This window comes from Otolemur garnettii, unplaced genomic scaffold (assembly GCF_000181295.1).
Source record: "Otolemur garnettii isolate 467f Iridium unplaced genomic scaffold, OtoGar3 scaffold00001, whole genome shotgun sequence".
NCBI classification, from domain to species: Eukaryota; Metazoa; Chordata; class Mammalia; order Primates; family Galagidae; genus Otolemur; species Otolemur garnettii.
The window spans coordinates 45,583,796-45,607,130 of record NW_003852396.1 but is presented as its reverse complement, the minus strand read 5'-3'; the positions used below and the strand labels follow the sequence as shown (position 1 = coordinate 45,607,130).

General features: G+C 40.3%; 1 protein-coding gene across 1 annotated transcript; it reads right to left on the bottom strand.

The window, feature by feature from the left end:
* Positions 1 to 10,214: 10,214 nt before the first annotated feature.
* On the bottom strand, positions 10,215 to 23,047 carry CUNH11orf58 (chromosome unknown C11orf58 homolog). Its single transcript, XM_003781138.2, has 5 exons — positions 22,808 to 23,047; positions 18,193 to 18,276; positions 14,266 to 14,326; positions 11,777 to 11,886; positions 10,215 to 11,120 (listed from the first exon to the last, which is right to left on the bottom strand). Exons 1-5 carry the CDS (start codon positions 22,868 to 22,870, stop codon positions 10,887 to 10,889), a joined length of 552 nt encoding a protein of 183 aa, XP_003781186.1. The 5' UTR covers positions 22,871 to 23,047; the 3' UTR covers positions 10,215 to 10,886.
* Between the last annotated feature and the right edge of the window lie 288 nt (positions 23,048 to 23,335).

Sequence of the window (23,335 nt, the reverse complement as noted above, 5' to 3'; positions counted from 1 at the left end):
CCATCATTGTTGTTTGGTGGGCCCGGGCTGGATTCGAACCCGCCACCTTAGGTGTATGTGGCTGGCGCCTTAGCCACTTGAGCCACAGGCACCGAGCCCAGTTTACTTGCATTTAAGTTAGTCATTTAACATGTATCACACTCTTATTCTTTAATTTCTTATTTATATACTTATTTATTGCTGGTTTCCCGTACTAGGACATAAGCTCCCCTAGTTGTTTACTATATTGTTCCCAGTGCCCAGAGCTCTGCCAGAAGGAAGGTGCGAAGAAATGATGTGTTCAATGAATGAATAAATAAGTGAATAGATGAAGCACAGGCCCATTGGCCAGGGAGCCTTCTCTCTTTTTCAGATGACTTTGGCTCTCTCTGCTCTGCTCCGTTACTTGTTTTATACTGTAGCCCCCAAAGAACATCCCTTGTTCCCTTGTTTTTAAGTTTCTTGAGTAGTAGGAGGATTATGGAATTCAAATCCACCCTTATTAACTTTTTGACTCAGGGCAAGACACTTGACCTCCCCAAGGAGGTTGTTATTCCCTAAATAATGGGAATAACAGTACCTACCATACATGGCTCATTGTGAGAACTAAATGAGATAAACCTTTCATGTGTCTGGCTTGGGAGTGTTCAATAAATGTTCTCCATGCTGGTTTCCCCCTTGCATATGATCCTTGTTAGGGATAGCAGGGCTTGAGATGCTGCTTCTGCATTTAAAGCCTGTCTCCTTTCCCTGACTGGACAGGAGAAACAGGTCTGGGGTCATCTGCTATCCCCTCATGCCAGTCTTTTGCCCTCCACCCTCTGTCTGCTGTTTCAGTCACTGATAGTAGGTACAGCAATGGCCCAGGGCCTTTGAAGTTGGAGTTCACGAAGCCAGGCCATGCCAGGCTGCCTCCCTGAGCACTCCAGGTGCTGAGGACGGGCAAGTCCTTGGAGGCTGTCTCCTGGAGCCCTGCGGCTGTCCACCTGACATCACATCAACCTGTGCACATCCCTTTGATGTCAGTCCCCAAACTGAAGCCTCATGCCCTGCTCTGAGAGCCTGGGCTTTGAAGTTGGCCTATAAACTGAGCTTTCAGGAAAAAAGTTGTCTGTTGTGCCTCAGAGCACGGCTGGGCCCTGTAAAGGTACGTGGAGTGCCGTGAACACCTGATAAATAATTCTTTCTAGGCCCAAGAAAAATTCGTTCCATTTAAAGGAGAGGAAAATTCCCTTGACCTTTTCATTGAAGTTGAGGGGGAGGGGCAGGAGTGGTTAGAGAGGGTTTTTGTGTCTTCTTTCTGAAACCACATGAGGCAGGCGAGGCAGCTGAGCTCCAGTGACTGCTCCAAAAGGGCTCCCTATCCCTGACTCCTAGCCCAGGGTCCCTTCAGCTGACCCACTCCCCCGCATTGTCCCTGTCTGCCACCATGATCCAGGGAGAAGATTGGGCCCTCAGGAACAGAAGGCTCTGCCTGCCTCAGGCCAAACCCTGCTGGAAATGGCAGGGTGCTGTGGCCTTCTTTTCTTTTTAGTGTCTGGCATGGCCAAGGGGTGAGGCAGACACAAATATACCTTGGCTTTCTCACCTGAAGGAGCCCAGACAACAGATTCTGGTTGACATTCACTACAGCACTTATTCTGCCAGGCCCTGGCTGGGCTCTCTTTTTGTGTACCACTGGATAATAGGATGTAGGTTTGTGCATAGTTTTCTGAAACCTTTGTGTTTTTTTTTTTGAGACAGAGCCTTAAGCTGTCACCCTGGGTAGCGTGCTGTGGCATCACAGCTCACAGCAACCTTCAACTCTTGGGCTCAAGCGATTCTCTTGCCTCTGCCTCCCAAGTAGCTGGGACTACAGGCGCCTGCCACAATGCCTGGCTATTTTTTGGTTGCAGCCATCATTGTTGTTTGGCAGGCCCAGGCTGGATTCGAACCCACCAGCTCAGGTGTATGTGGTTGGTGCCTTAGCCGCTTGAGCCACAGGCGCTGAGCCTCTGAAAACTTTCTTTATGGCAAAAGGTAACATACATATAGAAGCTACACAAAATGACAGTGTATATAGTACAGTGAGTGATCAGAAAGCAAATACCTGTGTAACCCACTCCAGTGGAGAAACAAAAGTTTGCCAGAAATGCAGGCAGCCGGTTCCTGCCCCTTCTTGCTCAGTGGGCCTTCCACTCCTGCAAAGGGTAACAACTCTCCTGACTTTTATGGTAACTGCTTATTGACTTTTCTTTAGAGTTTTACTATCTAAGCAGTCATCACCAAATACTACATAGCTTAGTTTGATTTGTTTAATGAAATGAAATAGAATAATGAAGAATGCAATCCTTTGTGTCTGTTTTTCATTAGACATCATGTTCATAATCATCCATGTTGCATGTAAGTATGTTTCACTTATTTTCACTATTGTGTTGTATTCCAGTGTGTGAATACTCAATGAATATTTGTCTTTTCTACTGCTGAAGAACATTTTGGCCTTTCATTCAGAGCTATTATAAATAATGCTTCTAAACATTTTTCTATATTATCTCTTGGTGTATGTACACCACCACTTTCTTGTGGTATAGGTCATAGGACAAGCATATCTTTAAAATGTCAAACTGTTTTCCAAAATTGTAGTGCTGCTTTGTTTCCATGCCCTATGTGAGAGTTGCTGTCCATCTCCCTGGTGGGACTGGGTCCTCAGTGAGTCTAACCCCTTGGTGCTCTCTCTCCTTAAGTGTGGGCTGGAGCTAGTAACTTGCTTCCTCTGCATAGGATGTGACAGAAGGCAATGGGAATGTGTCCTCTAAGATGAGGTTATTATAGCCTCATGAGCCCTGAGCCGGAGACAACCAGCTAAGCCCAAATTCCTGACCAACAGAAACTGTGAGATGATAAATGTTGTTTAAGTCATTAAGCCTTAGAATAGTTTGTTGCACAGTGATGGACAATTAATATATTTACCAAAACCTTTAGTTGGTGTTTTAAAATTTTAGTCATTGTCATGAGTATGAAGTAAATTTGATTAGCATCTTCCTGATCATTAATGATGTTAATCACTTTTTTTTGGAGACAGAGTTTCACTGTGTCACCCTGGGTTGAGTACCGTGGGGTCACATCTCACAGCAACCTTAAACTCTTGGGCTCAAGTGGTCCACTTGCCTCAGCCTCCTGAGGAACTGTAACTATAGGTGCCTGCCATGACATCTGTCTAGTTTTTCTGGTTTTGGTAGAGATGGGGTCTTGCTCTTGCTCAGGCTGGTCTCAGACTCCAGAGTTCAAGTGATCTTCCCTGGAGTGCTAGGATTACAGGCATGAGCCATCACGCCCGGCCAATTAATAAAAATTTTTGTCGAGGGAGGCTGAGGCAATTTTTGTTTAGCACCTTTTTAAATGTTCATTGACCACTTGGATTTCCTTTTTTTATAAAGCGCCTGTCAGGTCTCTTGCCATTGTTCCATTAGGTTACTTATATTTTTCTTAGTGATTTGTAGGGATTCTGGATTTGTAGGGTAGCCTGTAGGTAGCCTCCAGAAATCAGCCTAAGGAGAGTACTTGCCTGCAGTAATGTATTCGGTAAATATCCTAGGGAACAGAAGCAGAAAGGAAAGGAGGTGAAATGGAAGGGTTCCTTTTCAAGTTGGTCACTGTTGTGGGAACTGTGGGCTTGATCTCACTGGGACTTTCTTAGGGGTCACATAAAATGCACCCAAGATATGAAAGAGGAGAGCATTTATCCTCCAGCTCAGGGGCCTCCACTGGCCAAGGGACCCCATGGGGTGTTAAGCCCTTTAATTTTCCAGTTCACATACATGAGTGATTTCATGAACTCCATACGGGGCAGCTGAGGAGGTCTGGGGCAGAGTGAGAGCTGTAGTGAAAATTTGAGCAGTCACAGAGTGAAACATGGCCGGAGATGTGAGGTATAGCAGAAGGATGTGCCAGGGTGCCTTTATGGATAATATGCATTGCAAATGTCTTGTCTGACTCTGTGGCTTGCTTTTTCACTCTCTTCATGATGTCTTGATGGATAGACATTACTAACTTTAATGTAGTTAAGTTTGTAAATATTTCCCTTGTAGTTACTGGGTTTTTTGCATCCTGTTTAAAAAGTCATAAAAATGGTCTTATGATATTGTCTAGGAGCTTTATTTGTTTTGTCTTTCACAGATCTACAATTGTCCTGGAACTGAATTTTAGGTAAGCTGTGAAGTGGGCACCAAGTTCCACTTTTTCTATATAGTTATAGATAACCAACTTATTGAAGAATTGGTTGTTCCCAACTGCCGTACAATACCACTCTTACCATTAATCAAGTATATGTGTGGATCTATTTCTGGGCTTTTTAAACTATTTCTTCCATTTTCTATTTGTGTAGCTTGCCAATATCAGAGTATTTTAATTATTGAAGCTTTACAATAAATTTTGCCCCCCAGAAAAGCAAGGATTCCATCTTATTCTTTACTAATCTTAGCTTTTTTTTTTTTTTTTTAATGAGACAGAGCCTCAAGCTATCCCCCTGGGTAGAGTGACGTGGCTTCACAGCTCACAGCAGCCTCCAACTCCTGGGCTCAAGCTAGTCTCCTGCCTCTGCCTCCCAAGTAGCTGGGACTACAGGCGCCTGCTATAACGCCCGGCTATTTTTTGGTTGCAGCCATCATTGTTGTTTGGCGGGTCCGGGCTGGATTTGAACCTGCCACCTTAGGTGTATGTGGCTGGCACCTTAGCCACTTGAGCCACAGGTGCCGAGCCAATCTTAGCTATTTTTGATCTTTTGTATTTTTGTATAAATCTTAGAACAAACTTTTAAGTTTCACCTATCACTCTCAATTGAAAAAAAAAAAAATTTTTTTTTTTTTTTTGAGTCTTGGTCTGTCACCTGGCTAGAGAGCAGTGGCATCTTCATAGCTCACAGCAACCTCCAATTCCTGGGCTCAAATGATCCTGCTTCCTCAGCCTCCCGAGTAGCTAGAACTATAGGCATGCCCCAGCACACTCAGCTAGTTTTTCTATTTTTTTGTGTGTGTAGAGATGGGGTCTCACTGTTGCTCAGGCTGATCTTGAACTACTGAGCACAAGCAGTCCTCCTGCCTTGGCTTCCAGAGTGCTAGGATTACAAGCTTGAGCCACAGTGCCCAGCCTTTAGATTATTTTGTTTGTTGAAACCGTCTCACTCTGTTGCCCAGGGTACAGTGCCATGGCTTGAGCCTAGCTCACAGCAACCTCAAACTCCTAGGTTCAAGCCATCCTCTTGCCTTAGCCTTGCAAGTAGCTGGGACTATAGGTGCCCACCACCATGTCCAGCTTTTTTTTTTTTTTTTTGAGAGTTTCATTTTGTCGCCTTCAGTAGAGTGCTATGGTGTCATAGCTCACAGCAACCTCAAACTCTTGCACTTAAGCGATTCTCTTGCCTCAGCCTCCCAAGTAGCTGTGACTATAGGCACCCACCACAATGCCTGCTATTTTTTTTAGAGATGAGGTCTCTCTCTGGCTCAGACTGGTCTCAAACCTGGGAACTCAGGCAATCTACCCACTGCGGCCTCCCAGAGTGCTAGGATTACAGGTGTAAGCCTCTGTGCCTGGCCTATTTTTTTTTATTTTTAGTATAGTCGGCATCTCACTGTTGCTCAGGCTGGTCTGTAACTCCTGACCTCAATGAGCAATCCACCCTCTCTCAGCCTTCCAGAGTGTTATGATTACAGATGTGAGCCACCATGCCCAGATTTTTTTTTTTTAATTGACCTGCATTGCACATAGATTACTTCAGGAAGAACTGCCTATGTTATAATCTCCTAACTCATAAACATGATCAATTTATTAATTTATTTAGGACTTTAAAATTTTCTTTCCAAACTATCTTATAGGAAAAAAACACCCTGCTTCTAGCAGTGATGGACAAGTTTGCTTTGAGCCAACTTTTTCAGTGAAAACAAGTTGAAAAGCAGGCCAAAACATAAAAAACATGCTTGAAGCATTGAAGAGCTATCAACAGTGAAATTTATGGAGCCATGATACAGAGGAAAGGGGAAAAGGTAGGGTGCTCAGCATTCACTACCCATCAAGTGGATAGTCCACTCCAAAGGCCGTGGTTGGGAGCCTGAGAAGCTATTTTTTGATAGACTCCTATATAGTCTAACCCTCTTCAGATTTGGGGAGCTCTACCCTTCTCCCAACTCTAGAACTCTTTCTTCCAAATCCTATTCACCTTGACAGCACCTAATGCTGTTTCTTCTACTCAATGAGATTGCTATTCCTGTTTAGGCTGGTTTCCATAAAGCACTGTGTGGGTTTGCCAACACAAATTTCTTTGCCTTTATTCCTGAAGAATATTTACACTGGGTATAGGATTCTGAGTTGACAGTTATGTTACTTTTTCAGAGTTTTTTTTTTTTGAGAAAGTCTCATTTTGTCACCCTCAGCAGAGTGCCCTGGCATCATAGCTCACAGCAAACCTCAAAACCTCAAACTCTTGGGCACAAGCAATTCTCTTGCTTCAGCTACTTGGGAAGTCAAAGAGTTTGAGGTTGCTGTGAGCTGTGATGCCATAGCTCTCTACCAAGGGCAACAAAGTGAGACGACTCTGTCTCAATTAAAAGAAAAAAATGGATTTCCCCTATACTCTCTTTTAGAGACTCCCAATTATATGAATACTAGCCTTTTTTACTCTATCCTCTATTTCTCATCCTTAGGAAACAATACATTGTGTAAAAAATTCTTTGTATCTGGGCAACGCTTATGGCTCAAGGAGTAGGGTGCCAGCCCCATATACGGGGGGTGGTGGGTTCAAGCCTGGCCCTGGATAAAACTGCAAAAAAAAAAAAAAATCCTTTACATCTTTATGAAGATTTTGACAAAATCCATTAGTCTTTTCTCTTCTGAAGTGCTTCTGCTGCAAAATTCTCTTGTACTCTGAAGCAGGGTCTAATGCTCACATCTGCAGTGGCAAACCCTGCAAACCTTTCAAGGATACAGGACATAGAATATGAAGAGTTTTCCTCATCACATCCTCAATGCCAGATCCTGAGGGGCGGGCAGCTGTGTGCTTTTGATAAATAGGTATGTACTTGTGATATATAGGGCCCTCCAAAGCATGGGCCCTGGGGCAGGAGCCCACCTTACCAGGGTCTAAGGCAGGCTTTTTTAGTCTCAGCATTACTGACATTTGGGCCAGCTTAGTTTTTGTTGTGTGGGTCCATCTAGCACATTAGAGAATAGTTAGCAACATCCCTGTCCTCTATCCACTAGGTGCCAGTAGCACCCTCCAGTTGTGACAAACAAAAATTTCCCTAAACATTGCCAAATGTTCCCTGATGGAGGGTGGGAGATGGTGTTTCAAAATCACTCTTTTGCAAGAAAGACACACATGAAAAAGTTCCACTTGGAACTTAATACCAAGAATGCATGCGCTTGATGAAGCAAGCACACCAGTTTAACCAGAGACTTGGATTATGAACTGTGTTCTTTGGTTTTGGCTATTTGGAAGTTCAAAGCTGAGTTTCATGTTTACTATGTTAACTATGCCTCAATTTTCAGGACCAATTTTTTTTTTCTTAACGGACACAGAGTCACCCTCTGCCACCCAGGCTACAACAAAATCAAACTCTTGTTCTTGCTCAGGCTGATCTCAAACTCACAAGCTCAAGAGCTCCCTTTCAATTGGCCTCCCAGAGTGCTGGGATTATAGGCATAAACCACGATGCCCAGCCTGATATTTTATTTATTTGAGACAGAGTCTCACTATGTCACCCTTGGTAGAGTGCTGTGACATCACAGCAACCTCAAATTCTTGGGCTTAAGCGATTCTCTTGCCTCAGTCTCCCAAGTAGCTGGGACTACAGGTGCCTGCCACAAAGCCTGGCTATTTTTTGGTTGCAATTGTTGTTTAGCAACCTTGGTTTATGTGGCCAGTGCCCTACTCAGCTGTGCGTGAGCCACTGAACACATTTTCAGTAAAGATAGTGAGATCACTAGCATAGGTAAAAACTTGGATAAAGGCAAATACTTGAAAAACATGAATTTCAGGTGTGAAATTATCAATGATAGTTGGGTGGAGGGCTCACACCTTTAATCCTATCACTCTGGGAGCCCAAGGCAAGTGGATTACTTGGGCTCACAAGTTCGAGACCAGCTTTAGCAAGAGTGAGACCCCCCTATCTCTACTAAAAATGAAAAACTGAGGCAAGATTGCTTAAGCTCAAGAGTTTAAAGTCACTGTGATCTATGATGCAGTGCCACTCTACCAAGGGCAACAAAGTTAAGTCTCTACCTCAAAAAAATAAATAAATAAAAATAAAATAAAAAGATCAATGATAGGAATAGTTGCCATTAAACTTTCCACTGAATAGTTTCACCGCACAAAATTGTTTTCCTACTGATAGTTTTTTAATAGTGATATCAAGATGACATAACGTTAGTTTTCTTTTAAACTTTTTTTCCAGTTTAATAAAAACCTTCCCCCCCAAACATTTGTGCTTGTAAGACACCATGATGTTTAAGGTGGTCCTGGGATATTAGGCCACATGAATCAACAAATCTAAATTTATTCCAACCCTGAATTTTGTTCATGTCCAAAAATACATGAATTAATTGAAATCAGAATTTTTCTATTTGGAGATAAAGAAAAGTCTCCTAGTATAGTTATTTTAGAAGGTGCTTCTATTTGCACATCAGAACCAAGACTTAGCAACCCAGCATATTTAAGTAATGAACTGATGAAAAACTTTTTATAACATAATATTCATTTCTCTCTCCTTCTGTTTGTAAACATAAAGCAGTCATCACTTTCTACTTGTTATGAGCAACCCCATAAACTAGGTCTTTGAAAATCAGTGGGCAAATTAAAATTGTTGAATAAAGCAACACTTTCTGTTTTTTGAGACAGAGTCTCATTAGGTCATCCTCGGTAGAGTGCTGTGGCATCATAGCTCATAGCAACCTCTTGGGCTTAAACAATTCTCTTATCTCAGCCTCCTGAGTAGCTGGGACTACAGGTGCCTGCCACAATGTCCAGCTATTTTTTTGTTGCAGTTGTTTAGCTGGCCCAGGTCAGGTTTGAACCCACCAACCTTGGTTTATGTGGCTGGCGCGATAACCACTGTGCTACAGGTACTGAGCCATAAAGCCAAACTTCTTCAAACCAAGTATTTCTTAAATGTCACATGTACTGTCTACCACCGACTCATTACTGTAAGAGTAACACCTATTTTAAAATATGAGAAACTAAAAAAACACTGTAACTTGGGGATCTGATATGTGAAAAATACTGTAAGATGAGTCTATCAACCAGAAATCACCTGTTCTAGCTGCTACACTACTCTAATGCACACTAAATTTCAATGTGACATAGAATAATTTTTTAAAAATGCAACACATCAAATATTTAAGTATCTAGTTAAGCTCCCACACAGGTTTTTTTTTTTTTTTTTTTTTTTTTTTTGAGACAGAGCCTCAAGCTGTCCCCCTGGGTAGAGTGCCGTGGCATTACAGCTCACAGCAACCTCCAACTCCTGGGCTCAAGCGAGTCTCCTGCCTCCGCCTCCCAAGTAGCTGGGACCACAGGCGCCCCACAACGCCCGGCTATTTTTTGGTTGCAGCCATCATTGTTGTTTGGCGGGTCCGGGCTGGGGATTCGAACCCGCCACCTTAGGTGTACATGGCTGGCGCCCTAGCCGGTTGAGCTATAGGCGCCGAGCCTCCCACACAGGTTTTACTCAAAACTTTGAACTTATTACTTAGAAACGTAAGATTTTGAATCTAATTATTCAAAGATCTAACCCATGATGTAGTTTGTGTTACTAACCCATAATGTAGTCTGTGTTAATCAGCTGTACAAATCAATCACATAACAGCAGTTAGATGATTACTAACCCATAATGTAGTTTGTGTTAATCAGCTGTACAAATCAATCACATAACAGCAGTTAGATGATTCTAACTTTACTCAGATAGAAGTAGCAATAAAATTAGAGAGTAATACTTCTTATATAACAGCACTGGGATAAAATGAAGAGAATTTCTTATTTCAGCTTCTTGTTCAATAAGCTTGTTCCTCATTTATAGATGAGGATAAAGGTATCACAGCCAAATACGGGAAACTGCTTTCTCTTTATTTAGACCTTTGGGACAAATTAACTTTGGTCACATATTACCTAAAAAAAAAAAAAAAAAAACACCCAAAAAATGAAAAACCCCCAACAGCTAATTTTACATATTTCCAAATAGATAGGACTAAATGACCAGAGAATTAATTTCTTCTGTAAAAACTGGCCAAATTTTATCAAAAATCTAACATACGATGCAACTCAAATTATATAAAGACTGCTTGGGATCCTAACACTCCAATGTCTGACGGTTGTAACTCCACCCTCACAGGTGTGGGTACTTGCTCTCCTGTTGCTTTGGTCCAAGAGAAGAGTAAGAGTAAACTTAGTATCTAATCTTCTGCCAACATTAATTTAGACTGTGATTGATAGCAGAAATACCCAGGATGAATAGTTCTACTATAACAAAGGACAATTAAAGAATACTTCTCATGAACATATCACAGTATCAAATAAATTTTTATAAGAGAAAAGTATGAAGGAACAAAAATGATAAAATAGCTACCACAAAAGAAGGGTCTCCCCCATAACTGCATCTGAAGGGGGTAAAAAGGTAAGATTAGAGGGTTGATGATTCTAATATGAAAGGAAGTTGAGTATTGTATTTATTTCTTATTTTATACAACTCTTACTCTTTACAAAAAGGTTATAGTCATGCCCATAAAAGTGTAACCCCATTTGAAAGCAAACACTCTTTGTAATTATTTAAAAGGGCCTTTTTAAAAATTATAATACAAAGGTCTGTGCTCTATAAGCAGTCCTCCACTGTGCATTATAACAATAATAAGGCTTACTTTTAATACAAAGACTAAGTGTTTGGGAGTTATGAACCACTAGATTTAACAAACATCATTTTATAATTGCTTTTTGCATCTTTTTTGTTTTTGGGATCCTCCACCTCATCAGGATGCTCAGTAGCTTGGAGTTCTTCAGCAGATTCTTCCTTCTCTGACTCTGAATCACTTTCAGAGTCATCTGGACTTTCAGGATCAGGTGAATCATCATCGTCATCATCATCATCTCCAGCCACATCACCTTCTCCATCATGATCTTCTACCTAAAACATCAATTAAGACTCTTTAAAAAAGAAATACAATTAGCCCCTATAAAAATTGAGAAACACCCCAATTTTTGTCAATCTTAAAAACAGTTCAGTTGGCTCGGTGCCCGTGGCACAGTGGTTACAGCCACATACAACGAGGCTGGCAGGTTCAAACTCGGCCCAGACCAGCTAAACAATGACAAGTCCAACAAAAAATTGCCAGGCGTTGAGGTGGGTGCCTGTAGTCCCAGCTACTTGGGAGGCTGAGGCAAGAGAATCACTTAAACCCAAGAGTTTGAGGTTGCTGTGAGCTGTGACGCCATGGCACTCTACCAAGGGTGACATAGGGAAACTCTGTCTCAAAAAAATAAATAAAAAATAAAAAGAAATATCTTATACCAATACATTAAACCTACATGAAATATTTTATCTAACTTGCGAGCATGCTGTTTATGCCTATTAAAAATGTGCCCTAATGGTTAAGACAAATTTACATTAAACTCCTTTGTTCTAATTATCTAGAAACTCAGTAGGGCATATAAAATATTTTAAGTAACTGCATAAAGAAAGCTGTATATAAAGGATTCTTGATTGTTGGGTATTCTAAAAAAAGATATATGATATTAAGTTGAAAATTCATTCCCAGGCAATGAAAATAAGTTAATTACTACCTCACTGAAGCCAAGTCCACAATGTCTCCGGTATCTTCCCGATAATTTGCTGTCCATACTTTGCTGATATTGAGACTCCAGTTCTTCATTAATTTTCTTGTCTTCTTCCCCTGCATGTCCAGTGTACTTTGGTTATGTTTAGTCGAATTAATAAAAACATTTGATTACACAAAAAAACCCATAATACAGATGCTATTATATTCAGGGTTGACTTCTCTAACTGTGACAAATTTTGATAAGTTTGTATACTACAGGTGGTTACATAACAGACAGTAACTTCTATATGATGATTTAAACCAAAGTCTTAGAAAGAACTGCCTAAAGATAAATATTAATTATTAAGCACTTTGAATATTAAATGTTAGAGGCTTATTTATATTATAATAAAATTTTTTCCTAGTCACCTAAAAAAACCCCTGCAACAAACAAAAGCATCTGACTTTGGACAGACAGTGAAAAATGGCAGGGAATTCTGTTCAGAAAATGGCTGAAACTGATCATGTAATGGTTTCCTTTATGTCTTTCTTTGCATACCAAATTTACTGAAGCAACATGAACTTTAAAAAAAGTTTTTATGTAACTCTGTTGCACAGGTTGGAGTGCAGTGGCACCAACAGACCTCACTATAGCCTAGAATTCCCAAGGCTCAAAGTGATCCTCATGCCTCAGACTTTTTTTTAATGTAGAGTCTCACTATATTGCCCTTGGGCAGAGTGCTATGGCTTCATAGTTCACAGCAACCTCAAACTTTTGGGCTTATGTGATTCTTTTGCCTTAGCCTCCCAAGTAGCTGGGACTACATCTTGCTCAGGCTAGTCTCGAACTCATGAGCTCAGGCAATCCATCTGCCTCGGTCTCCCAGAATGCTAGGATTACAGGAATGAGCCACCACGTCCAGCCCATTAAAAATCTTTCATGGAGATGGGGTCTGGCTATATTGCCCAGGCTGGTCTCAAACTCCTGGCCTCAAGCAACTCTTTTGCCTCAGCCTCTAAAGGTGCTGGGTTTACAGGCATGAACTACCACTCCCAGCCAACATTTTAATCAGTAAACACAAATATAAAAGGAATTTCAGAATTCCAAAGAGGAGCATTTTGATTTATTTTTAAAGTTCTCAATTTTAAAAGAGTAAAGGCAATAGTTGAAATACTCTTCCATGCTGCCAAACTCATGGAATGAGCTTTTTGCCTTATGTAGCAATGCAAATTAAGATATTTAACACCAGAAAAAGAAAAGATTTATTAAATTCTAAAATGTGCTATATATCCTAGGTCAGTATAAAGTTATTCAGTTTTGTTCAATTTAATCAAGGTCATTATGCCCTGCTATTAGTAATGTCCAAGATTAGGGTCTGTTTTATTCTTTCACCCTGTTGCCCAAGCTAGAGGGCAGGGGTGTCATCATAGCTCACTCCAACCTCAAACTCCTAGGCTCAAATGATCTGTTCTTTCTACCCCAGCCTCCTGAGTAGCTGGAACTATAAATGTGCACTACCACAACTGGCTAATTTTTCTACTTTTTGTAGAGATGAGGTCTTGCTGTGTTGTCCAGGGTGGTCTGAAACTCTTGGGCTCCAGTGATCTTCTTGCCTTGGCTCTTAAATAGCTGGGATTACAGGTGTGAACCACTGTGCCTGGCCTATAGTCAATTTTAAAGAGGTGATAATTTCACCTTTCAGTTGAAATAATTAAAATTCAAATTCATTTTTAGTTTTTGAAAATGTTCCTACTGGCCCAGTGTGGTAGCTTATGCCTGTAATCAGTCTTTTGGGATTGAGGCAGGAGGGCAGCTTAAGGTCAGGAGCTTGAGAGCAGCTTGATCAAGAATAAGACACTATCTTTACTGAAAATAGAAAAAATAGCCAGGTGGTGGCAGGTGCCTGTAGTCCCAGCTACTTGGGAGGCTGAAGCAGGAGGATCACTTGAGCTCAAGGTTTTGAGGTTGCTGTAAGCTAGGCTGATGCCATGGTACTCCAGCCTGGGGCAACATGCTGAGATTCTGCAAAACAATTTTCATAAAAATTATTTTTAATAAGTTTATTTTGTCATGCTGTCCAACTAGTTTATATTTCTCAAAGATTTCAGAACAAAATTTAGTGAATAAACCCAAAACCAGTACAATATGCCAACTATAACATATGCTAAAGAACTTATACAAAGAAAAAACCTCTATACATACTGTATATAGTTGGCAAGATGAGGCATAAGCCTCATTACAATTAAAAATGTATGTTCTGAATTAAATCAGTAAAAGTAAAGACTGAAAAAAGTTTCTTGGTTAGAATATCATCACATTGATCTATCTTTACCTACCTTCTTTTATCAAAGTTCATGATATTTGATACTTTACATGATGTATTATACATTTCCAATCTTAATATTTTAACCATTTTATTTTACACAATTATGTACAAAAGTTAGAATATCCCCCCAAATGTATAAATATTCCAAATTTAGCACCTCTGCTTTAATTATATTTTACTTTCTTACCTGTTCGGAAGTGAGATGTTGATTTGTGATCTCCTATAACTAGACGACCAGTATGTTCTTTCTATAAAAAGATTGAAAATGTATTAGAATTTGAGACTAATTTAACACTACTTGGTGTCTACTATGTGTCAGAAACTATTCAAATTCTGGGATACACTGAGGACAAAAGACTCAATTAAAATCCCTGCCTTTCAGAAGCTTATGTTCCAACAAGGGAAGGGGAGACAAGACAAACATCATCACTGAGTACGTCTGAAGGTAGTGAGTGCAATTAAAATAAGAGTAAGATGTGGAGGTCAGGTTTTAATTTTATTCATTTATTTTTTTTGGAGACAGAGCCTCGAGCTGTTGCCCTGGGTAGAGTGCCGTGGCCTCACAGCTCACAGCAACCTCCAACTCCTGGGCTCAAGCGAGTCTCCTGCCTCTGCCTCCCAAGTAGCTGGGACTACAGGCGCCCACCACAACGCCTGGCTATTTTTTGGTTGCAGCCATCATTGTTGTTTGGCAGGCCCGGGCTGGATTCGAACCCGTCACCTCAGGTGTATGTGGCTGGCACCCTAGCCACTTGAGCCACAGGCGCCGAGCCCAGGTTTTAATTTTAAATGAGATGGATATATAAGAAGAAAGTTGAATCAATTTAACGTTTTTTCCCCCGTAAGGCCAGTAAAATTGAGTTACTTTAACTTTCCCACGTTCTCTTTCTGATGACTCAAGTATATCTCATGGAGAGTAAGCAAATAAGATTATTAGCCAGGGAAAAATGAAAACACAGACTTATAATGTACAAAGTGATATATCTTTAAATGATACTATGCTGACAAAGCTTCAAGCATTTGTTGTGACGTCACAGCTCACAGCAACCTCCAACTCCTGGGCTTAGGCAATTTTCTTGCCTCAGTCTTCGAGTAGCTGGGACTATAAGCACCCGCCACAACGCCTGGCTATTTGTTTTTGTTGTTGCTGCAGTTTGACTGGGCCGAGTTCGAACCCGCCACCCTCGGTAAATGGGCCAGCACTCAACCCATGGAGCCACAGGTGCCACCAAGCTTCAAGCATTAATGCTTATTGCCTTACACGCAATTAATATACAAGTAAATCAATCAATGCATTGCTTCTTTAGAATGTAAGAGATATCATATTAACAATATAAATATAGGGTGGTGTCTGTGGCTCTGTCTCTTAAAAAAAAAAAACAACAAAAAACTCCCAATATACGTATAATGGCATCAAATTATTCAGGGGTGATGACAGTATTATACTGATCTACCTATTCATACTTTCTTAGCTGGTTCTCTCTGTGACCAATAAAATATTCATGGCAGCTGGCTAGGATGAGGACTATACTCAGAGGCCATAAAACAGACAGCCCATGTGAAAGATCAAAGATGCAATCTTGGCCTGGATTGCAAAAGAATTTTACATATGCTACAACCTATTTACTGATACCAATTTTCACACATTTTATATTAAGGTGTTCTAAGTACTTGAAGAGTTTTCCTTCTAATAAGTTGAATATACATACCTCTTGAACTATTACTTTATTTATTTATGTATTTATTTATTTTTTTGAGACGGAGCCTCAAGCTATCCCCCTGGGTAGAGTGCCATGGCATCACGCTCACAGCAACCTCCAACTCCTGGGCTCAAGTGAGTCTCCTGCCTCAGCCTCCCAAGTGGCTGGGACTACAGGCGCCCGCCACAACGCCTGGCCATTTTTTGGTTGCAGCCATCATTGTTGTTTGGTGGGCCCGGGCTAGGGATTCGAACCCGCCACCTTAGGTGTATGTGGCTGGCGCCTTAGCCGCTTGAGCCACAGGCACCAAGCCTGAACTATTACTTTATATATCCTTACCAAGTTCTCACTTAACTTTATCAATAGGTTCTTCAAAATTTTAAGTGAAATGACATGCAACAAAACTAATTTTTTTTCCTCATTGATGTTACAATGAAATAACTTGAAGTTAAAGTTATTTAACTTGCTTGCTTAAAGTCAGTTTCCAAGAACTTATACAGAATATTAAGTGAGGACTTAAAATGTATTTACACGAACCAAGAAAAACTTCAGATTACTTTCTAACACGACAAGTTACAAATTACTGGAAAATCTGGTTTAATGAAATATTATACAAAAGCTTCCCTTAAATAGGTCTTAATGTTTTATGTGATCTCTTCCTATCCCCAATCCCACTATTGTAGCCTGGCTAGTGCCTTCTCATCCTTTCTGATTCAGATCAATTCTGTTTCTGGGATGCCTTCTTGTACCAGAGTTAGCTACCCTTCTCTGATTTCACAGCACTACATGTATGGCTTTCTCATAGCAATTATAATTCTCTATTGTTATCGTCTGGTTTCCTCTATTATATGAGGGCTCTGAACATTTATTTTTGCTCTATATGATCCCAAGACCCAGCACAGTACCTGGCATGTAGTAGTCAATAATTTTTAGAAAAATACATGAATATATCCCCATGTGCATAACAAACCAAAGGGCAGAATTTCATGTCTTGTAAGGCTATCAGGACCATGTTAAAAAAATAATTTATTTGCTTACCAAAAAAAAAATGTCTAGAAACTACTGTATTTGTGCATAAAAATAAATTCCTAGAATAAAGAAAGGTTTTTATAATAGGTGTCTTCCTGGCATCTGTATTTTATAGTAAACCCTTGAACTGTATGGATCTGCTTATATTAGGATTTATTTCTGTCCCTGTTACCCCTTAAGACGGTAAGATCAATACCAATCCTTCATTTCAGCCCACTGAACATGAAGATTAGGAGGATGAAAACCTTTATTATGATCCATTTCTACTTAATGAATAATAAACATCTTTTCTTTTCTTTTTTCTTTTAAGACAGAGTCTTACTATGTTGCCCTTGGTAGAGTGCCATGACATCACAGCTCATAGCAACCTCAAACTCCTAGGCTCAAGCGATTCTTTTGCCTCAGCCTCCCAAATAGCTGGGACTACTGGTGTGCACCACAACGCCTGGCCATTTTTTGTTGTAGTTGCCATTGTTGTTTAGCTGGTCCAGGGCAGGTTCGAACCTGCCAGCCTCAGTGTACATGGCTGGCGCTGTAACCACTGTGCTACGGGCACCAAGCCTCTTTTATGATTTTCTTAATATTTCCTTTTTTCTAGCTTATTTTATCATAAGAATGGAGTATATAATACACCTAACACATAAAATATGTGTTAACTGTTTATGTTTTATCAGTAAGGCTTGAGTGAACAGTAGGCTATCACTAGTTAGATTTGGGGGGAGTCTAAAGTTTATGCAGATATCTGAATGCACAGGAGTCGGCACCTCTAATCCCTGCATTGTTAAGGGCCAACTGTACTTTCTATTACATTAATCAGAGAGTCATTTCGAAATGTACTGAACCATTTTTAAATTTGGGTTTTTTCCTCTAGTGGTCTACACATGTAGAGAAACTTCTTTAGTAACTATAGAAATGACACCTGAAAGTATAGTTTTAAAATTATGTTCTTGATAAAGGATATTCCCTTGGTTATTTCTGCAAGGGCTCGAGGGAGGTATAAATACAATAGATTTTTGGCTTTGATCAGAAGTTCCTACAAGATAATCTTCCCAGAAGAAATATCTTCTATTAAATCACTGGGCTAACAGATGGCAAGTCATATGATTTGATATCTTTTTTCTTCCACAGAGACTCCTTGAACCAAATTTGTCCTTTATACCATCTCCAAAGTTTACTGACAGAGGCACTGAGAATCCCAGAAAGGGCTCAGAAATAATATAAATTTTAAGTGCTTGATTAAGTTGGGTGGGTGTATTTCTCAAACCCAAAGTAATCATGCAAAATAAGAAAATGGGATCCAATTCTATTTAGTCCTTCTCACTTAAAATAAAAATGGCATTATTTCTTACAGAAAAGGTTAAAATGAATACCATACCAATGCTTACCTTTCCTGCACCCATCAGCCTCAAGAATTTTTGTTTTCTCTCTTCATTACCCAAATCTGCTGCCTCCCAATTGCTAGATCCAAGCTAAAAAAGACATTAATCAAATTAATTTTTACATTAAAAAGTACTTAAAAAAATTAAAAGTCTGTGATGCTAAGATTTTTTCCTATCAGTTTAAACAGAGCTCAATTTCTGGCTTAGAAGGTTAAGCCTATACACTATATTCAAATTTACTCCTTTTCTATTAGCTCAGAGTAGAATCTGTTAGTTCTTCTGTAGCCAGAGCTCTGGGTCTCAAAAGTTTGCAAGTTTCAGAATCACTTAGCTTATTAAAACAGCTCCAGAGATTCTTCTTATCCAATGGTGCTAGAAGTCAAGGATTTGAATTTCTAACAAATTTGTAAGTGATGCTGATACTGTTGAACTGGGAACAACACTTTGAGATTCATTGCCCTAGAGCCTTGCAGGACCCTAGAGCACCTAGCACTTTGAACTTTGAAGGCTGCCACAGTTGTTAGTTGAAGTTAAAAATTCTCTCTCTCTCCTTTTTTTAAAGCCAATCAAATTTAGCAGTGGGGGATTATATACCAACTGTAGTGACACTAATGTTAATAAGTTCTGATAACCCACTACCCTCGGACCAGCCTAAAAATCCTAACTTTAGTGATATTCTAAGAGACAGTACATCATCACATTCCACTAGACCCAATTTTAATTTTTCAGTGTCTTTTATGAGCAGTTCCAGTTATCTGCTAGGACTGACATGTCATGTCTCTTAACTGTCTTCCAAAGAATAAAGAGAACATTTACTCTTTTTAAAAAGAATAGATTAAACCTGTTACAATTATGAAGAGTTCACTGAACCTTTCTGTGACATCTAAGAACTAGGATTATGTAATCCTAGCAATCATATTTTTCCCTTTATCTTGAGACATGTAGAATTATTACAATTCATCAATTATTTCTAACAATCCTAAGAATGACTTAAATAAGAAAACATACTGTCCAAAGTATTCCACCATCAACTTTCAGAAAGACATCATACCTTTGTCTGCTTTTAGCTTTCATTAAACACAGATAAGAATTCAGAATTTTTTATTTTCCACACATAATGGCAAAGAGAAAAACACTGATAGAAGGCATTTAACAATTACTAGAATGAATAAGAAGGTGAACTCAAAAATGACAATTAGTAGTATTCTAGACTACCAAAATGGTGAATTAACTGTGCAAAATCTCAGACTATGAGTCCTTGGATGATGAAATACCACCAGATGACTTTTTCCCAACCTAAGAACTGATAGAAGATAAAGAAAAAAGGGACAAACAAGAAATACAATTTCTTTGGGAAAATCATTCAACTGTTAAGTTTTTCATCTTGCAACATTTTGCAGTAAGAGGTAGGACCATATCACTTTTTTAAGATGCATAACTGTTTTACTTAATTTTTATGTTGTATGCATCAAAATATACTTGATTTAATTTGTAAATGGACAAAGGGTAAGGACAGATGTGTATACAAAGATGATTGGAAAGCAAAAGATGATACAGAAATAAAAATATGCATTGGATTGATCATTCTAATTGTGTTTATAATCTAAAAATGAAAATGCTTTGCAATTATGGAACAAAGATGATAAAGTCCTCTTCAATACAAAATTGCAATCATAGATTTCAAAAAATCAAGTATTATACTCTGATGGTGCCAATGCCAAGAACTATAATAACAAAGCTAAAACCTATTAGAAATAGATATGAGATCTGATTACATGTTCTAGGTTCACACAGGATAACGGATGAGCAATCAGCAGTGTTCAGAGGATGCTAACCATTTTGGGTATACAGTTTGGCTCCTGAACAACATAGGTTTCAACTTTTCAGCATCTACTTACAAGTTTTTTCTAACCAAACATGGAATGGAATGTGGCAAAACCCATGTAAATGGAGGACCAACTTTCCCTACACATGGGTTCCACAAGGCTGACTGCAGGACTTGAGTACACTCAGATGTGAGTATGGGGGTTGGTGGGTCCTAGAACCAACGCCCCATGTATATCAAATGAGGACTGTATAAACCATCAAAATTAGGAAACCACAGAATAGAAATTTGGACTTGCTATTGTTAAATTTATATTAAAATTCTAAATAAAGTTGCTTCTCACTACCTATTTATTCTTCTGAAAATTATTTGTATAAGACTTAATATGTATAATACTGGACCCATTTATGGTTCTTCCAAATTCTTTTTGGGGGAGGGCTTATATGATTTGTTCTAATTCGCCTACCTAAGTTTCAAATCTCTACTTCTTTCCATGTGATCCCCTCGTATCTTTTTATAGGCCATTTAGTTCTTTTTTTTTCTTTTTGAGACAGAGCGTCAAGCTGTCCCCCTGGGTAGAGTGCCATGGCATCACATCTCACAGCAACCTCCAGCTCCTGGGCTCAAGCGAGTCTCCTGCCTCTGCCTCCCAAGTAGCTGGGATCACAGGCGCCCACCACAACACCTGGCTATTTTTTTGGTTGCAGCCATCATTGCTTGGCAGGCCCGGGCTGGATTCGAACCTGCCACCTTAGGTGTATGTGGCTGGCGCCTTAGCCACTTGAGCCATAGGCGCCGAGCCAGCCATTTAGTTCTTAACTGGTTCTGGCTCAATATAGTTTTTAAAACAAAGTGCTTGCTAGTAAAGCTTCAGTTCTGATTCTCACTAAATCACCACTTGCCCTCTAAACCAGGAGCTGACATTTAGTTTTAATTCCTTAACTACAAAGAGAGGCTTCTTGATCCTCTGTTCCTTCCACATCATATTGTTTATGACCAAATGAGATAGAATATGGGAAGTAGTTTATGAACTACATTTATAAAAATGTACAGAATTCAGTTAAAAACACTGTATAAAAACCGACTTTCTGGATTCTGTTTCTATTAAAAAAGCAAATTATTTTCAATGTTTACATAAATAACCGTATCATTTGCGACTTCTAATCCCAAGGTTTTTAAAAAAACAATTAAGTCCTTTCAGTTATTCCTTTCAAACACTTTAAAGTACACCAGCAAGTACCCTGTGCTCAGATGCTGCATTCTGAAAAGATAATGCTTATAGTATCAGAAAAGGTCTTCTAGTTTAAATTGATCTTTTCAGTAGCTGCAGACACTTAATTACTTAATCCCTTTAACTTTCTGTTAAACTGCATACTACCAGCAGTTTTTTTGTCAAGGTGAAGATGTTTATTTCTGCGTCTAGCAAAGCAGATGTCTAACATCTAGCAATCAAGTCACAGTTAAATACCAGGAGGAGAACAATGTAATAGGTTTTTAAATGGCAGCCTGGTTATTCAAAGCCTGGATAAATTCCTTACAAAAAAACTAAATTACCATACCAACAAGAAAAGATCAAAAACCAGTAGTAGAGAGAAGAGAGGGCATAAACCACGCTAGATCACCCATTCACCCCCAAATCTTACTGATTCCTAATCTTTTTGTAGAGCTTAAAATCTATTGCTTTTAAAGACCCTTAATTTTCCGGTTTTCACTCCACCTTCCACTCAAAGAAGGGGTGGATGTTAATACCCCGTTCGCTACACAGTACCAAGTGAGCCTTTCATGGTTCACAAAATATGAAAGGCTCTGAACTGTCCTATAGGAAATAAACTCTACACATTCAGAAATTCAGTGTTCTTAACAATAACCGAAAACGAGATCTCCATCATCCTTAAATAGGACGCCCCCACGCCCCGTCCAGTAATTTTCCCCATCGACTTTCCCAAGGCATTTGTCCACTGCACGTATGAAGGACCTAGTTTTACGTTTACTGGTTACCTGCAGTTTCCATGACACTACACTAGGTGCTAAGGACAAACATACAAAAAAAAGCCTAACTTGGGCACCATATTTATTCATCTTTGGATGCCCAACACCTGGCACAGCAGTAAATACTTAATCCATTACTTTAAGGGATAAACGAATGCTTTACTATTTAAATTAGACAACCTGGGAGAGGGTGTTTGAGGGGAAGGGTAGGGAAGGGAACGAGGTATTTGACATCAAAATGGGCTGTTAGATTTCACCGTCTTAGACTGCCACACCTTACGTCAGGACCAAGTTACAACCCTGGCATCATTTTTCGATTCAATACTGTTCTTGGTTTACTCTTACTAGTACAGTTAAGCTTAACTATTAATAGTATACTGCAAAAATCATCCAGGACTGAAAATCTGTCCAACGGTGCACGAACATGTCGACAGTCATAGAAACATTTTAAAATGAAGAGTCTTGCTGTCTCTATCCTGAGTAGAAAGGCCCGAGAAGGTAGCTTCATTAGCCGCCCCAAACGCAAACATGAGGATCCCTTGACTAGGCTCTTTGGCTACTCGACCCTCTCAGGATTTCATTCCTCAATTCCCCTTCCTACGCAGGCTTCTGGCGCTTAGCGTGTTGACCTCCTTAAACCTCCCAAGCCTAATAAACTAAAAAAGGGAGACAGTTCCCATTCTCCTGGTTCCTCCCCTAGGCCCACCCCTTTCGGGACCTTAGGAGCTTCCTCCTCCATCCACCCTGCCCGGCCTACCCCAGCCTTTAGTAGGCCTCAACCCTCATCCATCCGCCATTGTTATTTACATCGTCGTCTGGGGAGGCTGAACGCTTCACCCCATGCGGGTGAGACTCTCTGGCAGCGCTCATCGTTGCGGGGATCCCAACGGGAAATGCCGAACCCACTCGTCGTTCTCCTCAGCCGCAACAGCAGCAGCCTGCAATCGGCCACCGGCACAAGCAGCGCTACTTCAGAACGCAGAGCTTCTCCGGGCCTTCTCCGCCACGGTCGTCACTGCGGCGGCCGCTCGCCGCCCCCGGAGCACTCTGGGAGTTGTAGTTTTACCAGTCACTCCTTACTAAGCCGAATAAGAGCCGTGTGGGCGAGGAAAACCACAATTCCCAGGGAGCTCAGCGGCTCGACTCGCGCTGTGTGGCGGGAGTGCCCTCGGATGCTCCGCCCTCGTTGGCGGTGGAGGGCGCTTTCTGACGGAAGGGTATGGCGGTGAGCGTTGGTTGAGAGCTTCGTCGCCACACAAGGAGGCTGAGAGTGGGTTTTCGTATTTCACCGTGAGACGCTGCCCTATTGAAAAATGCATCCATCGTTGTTAAGCA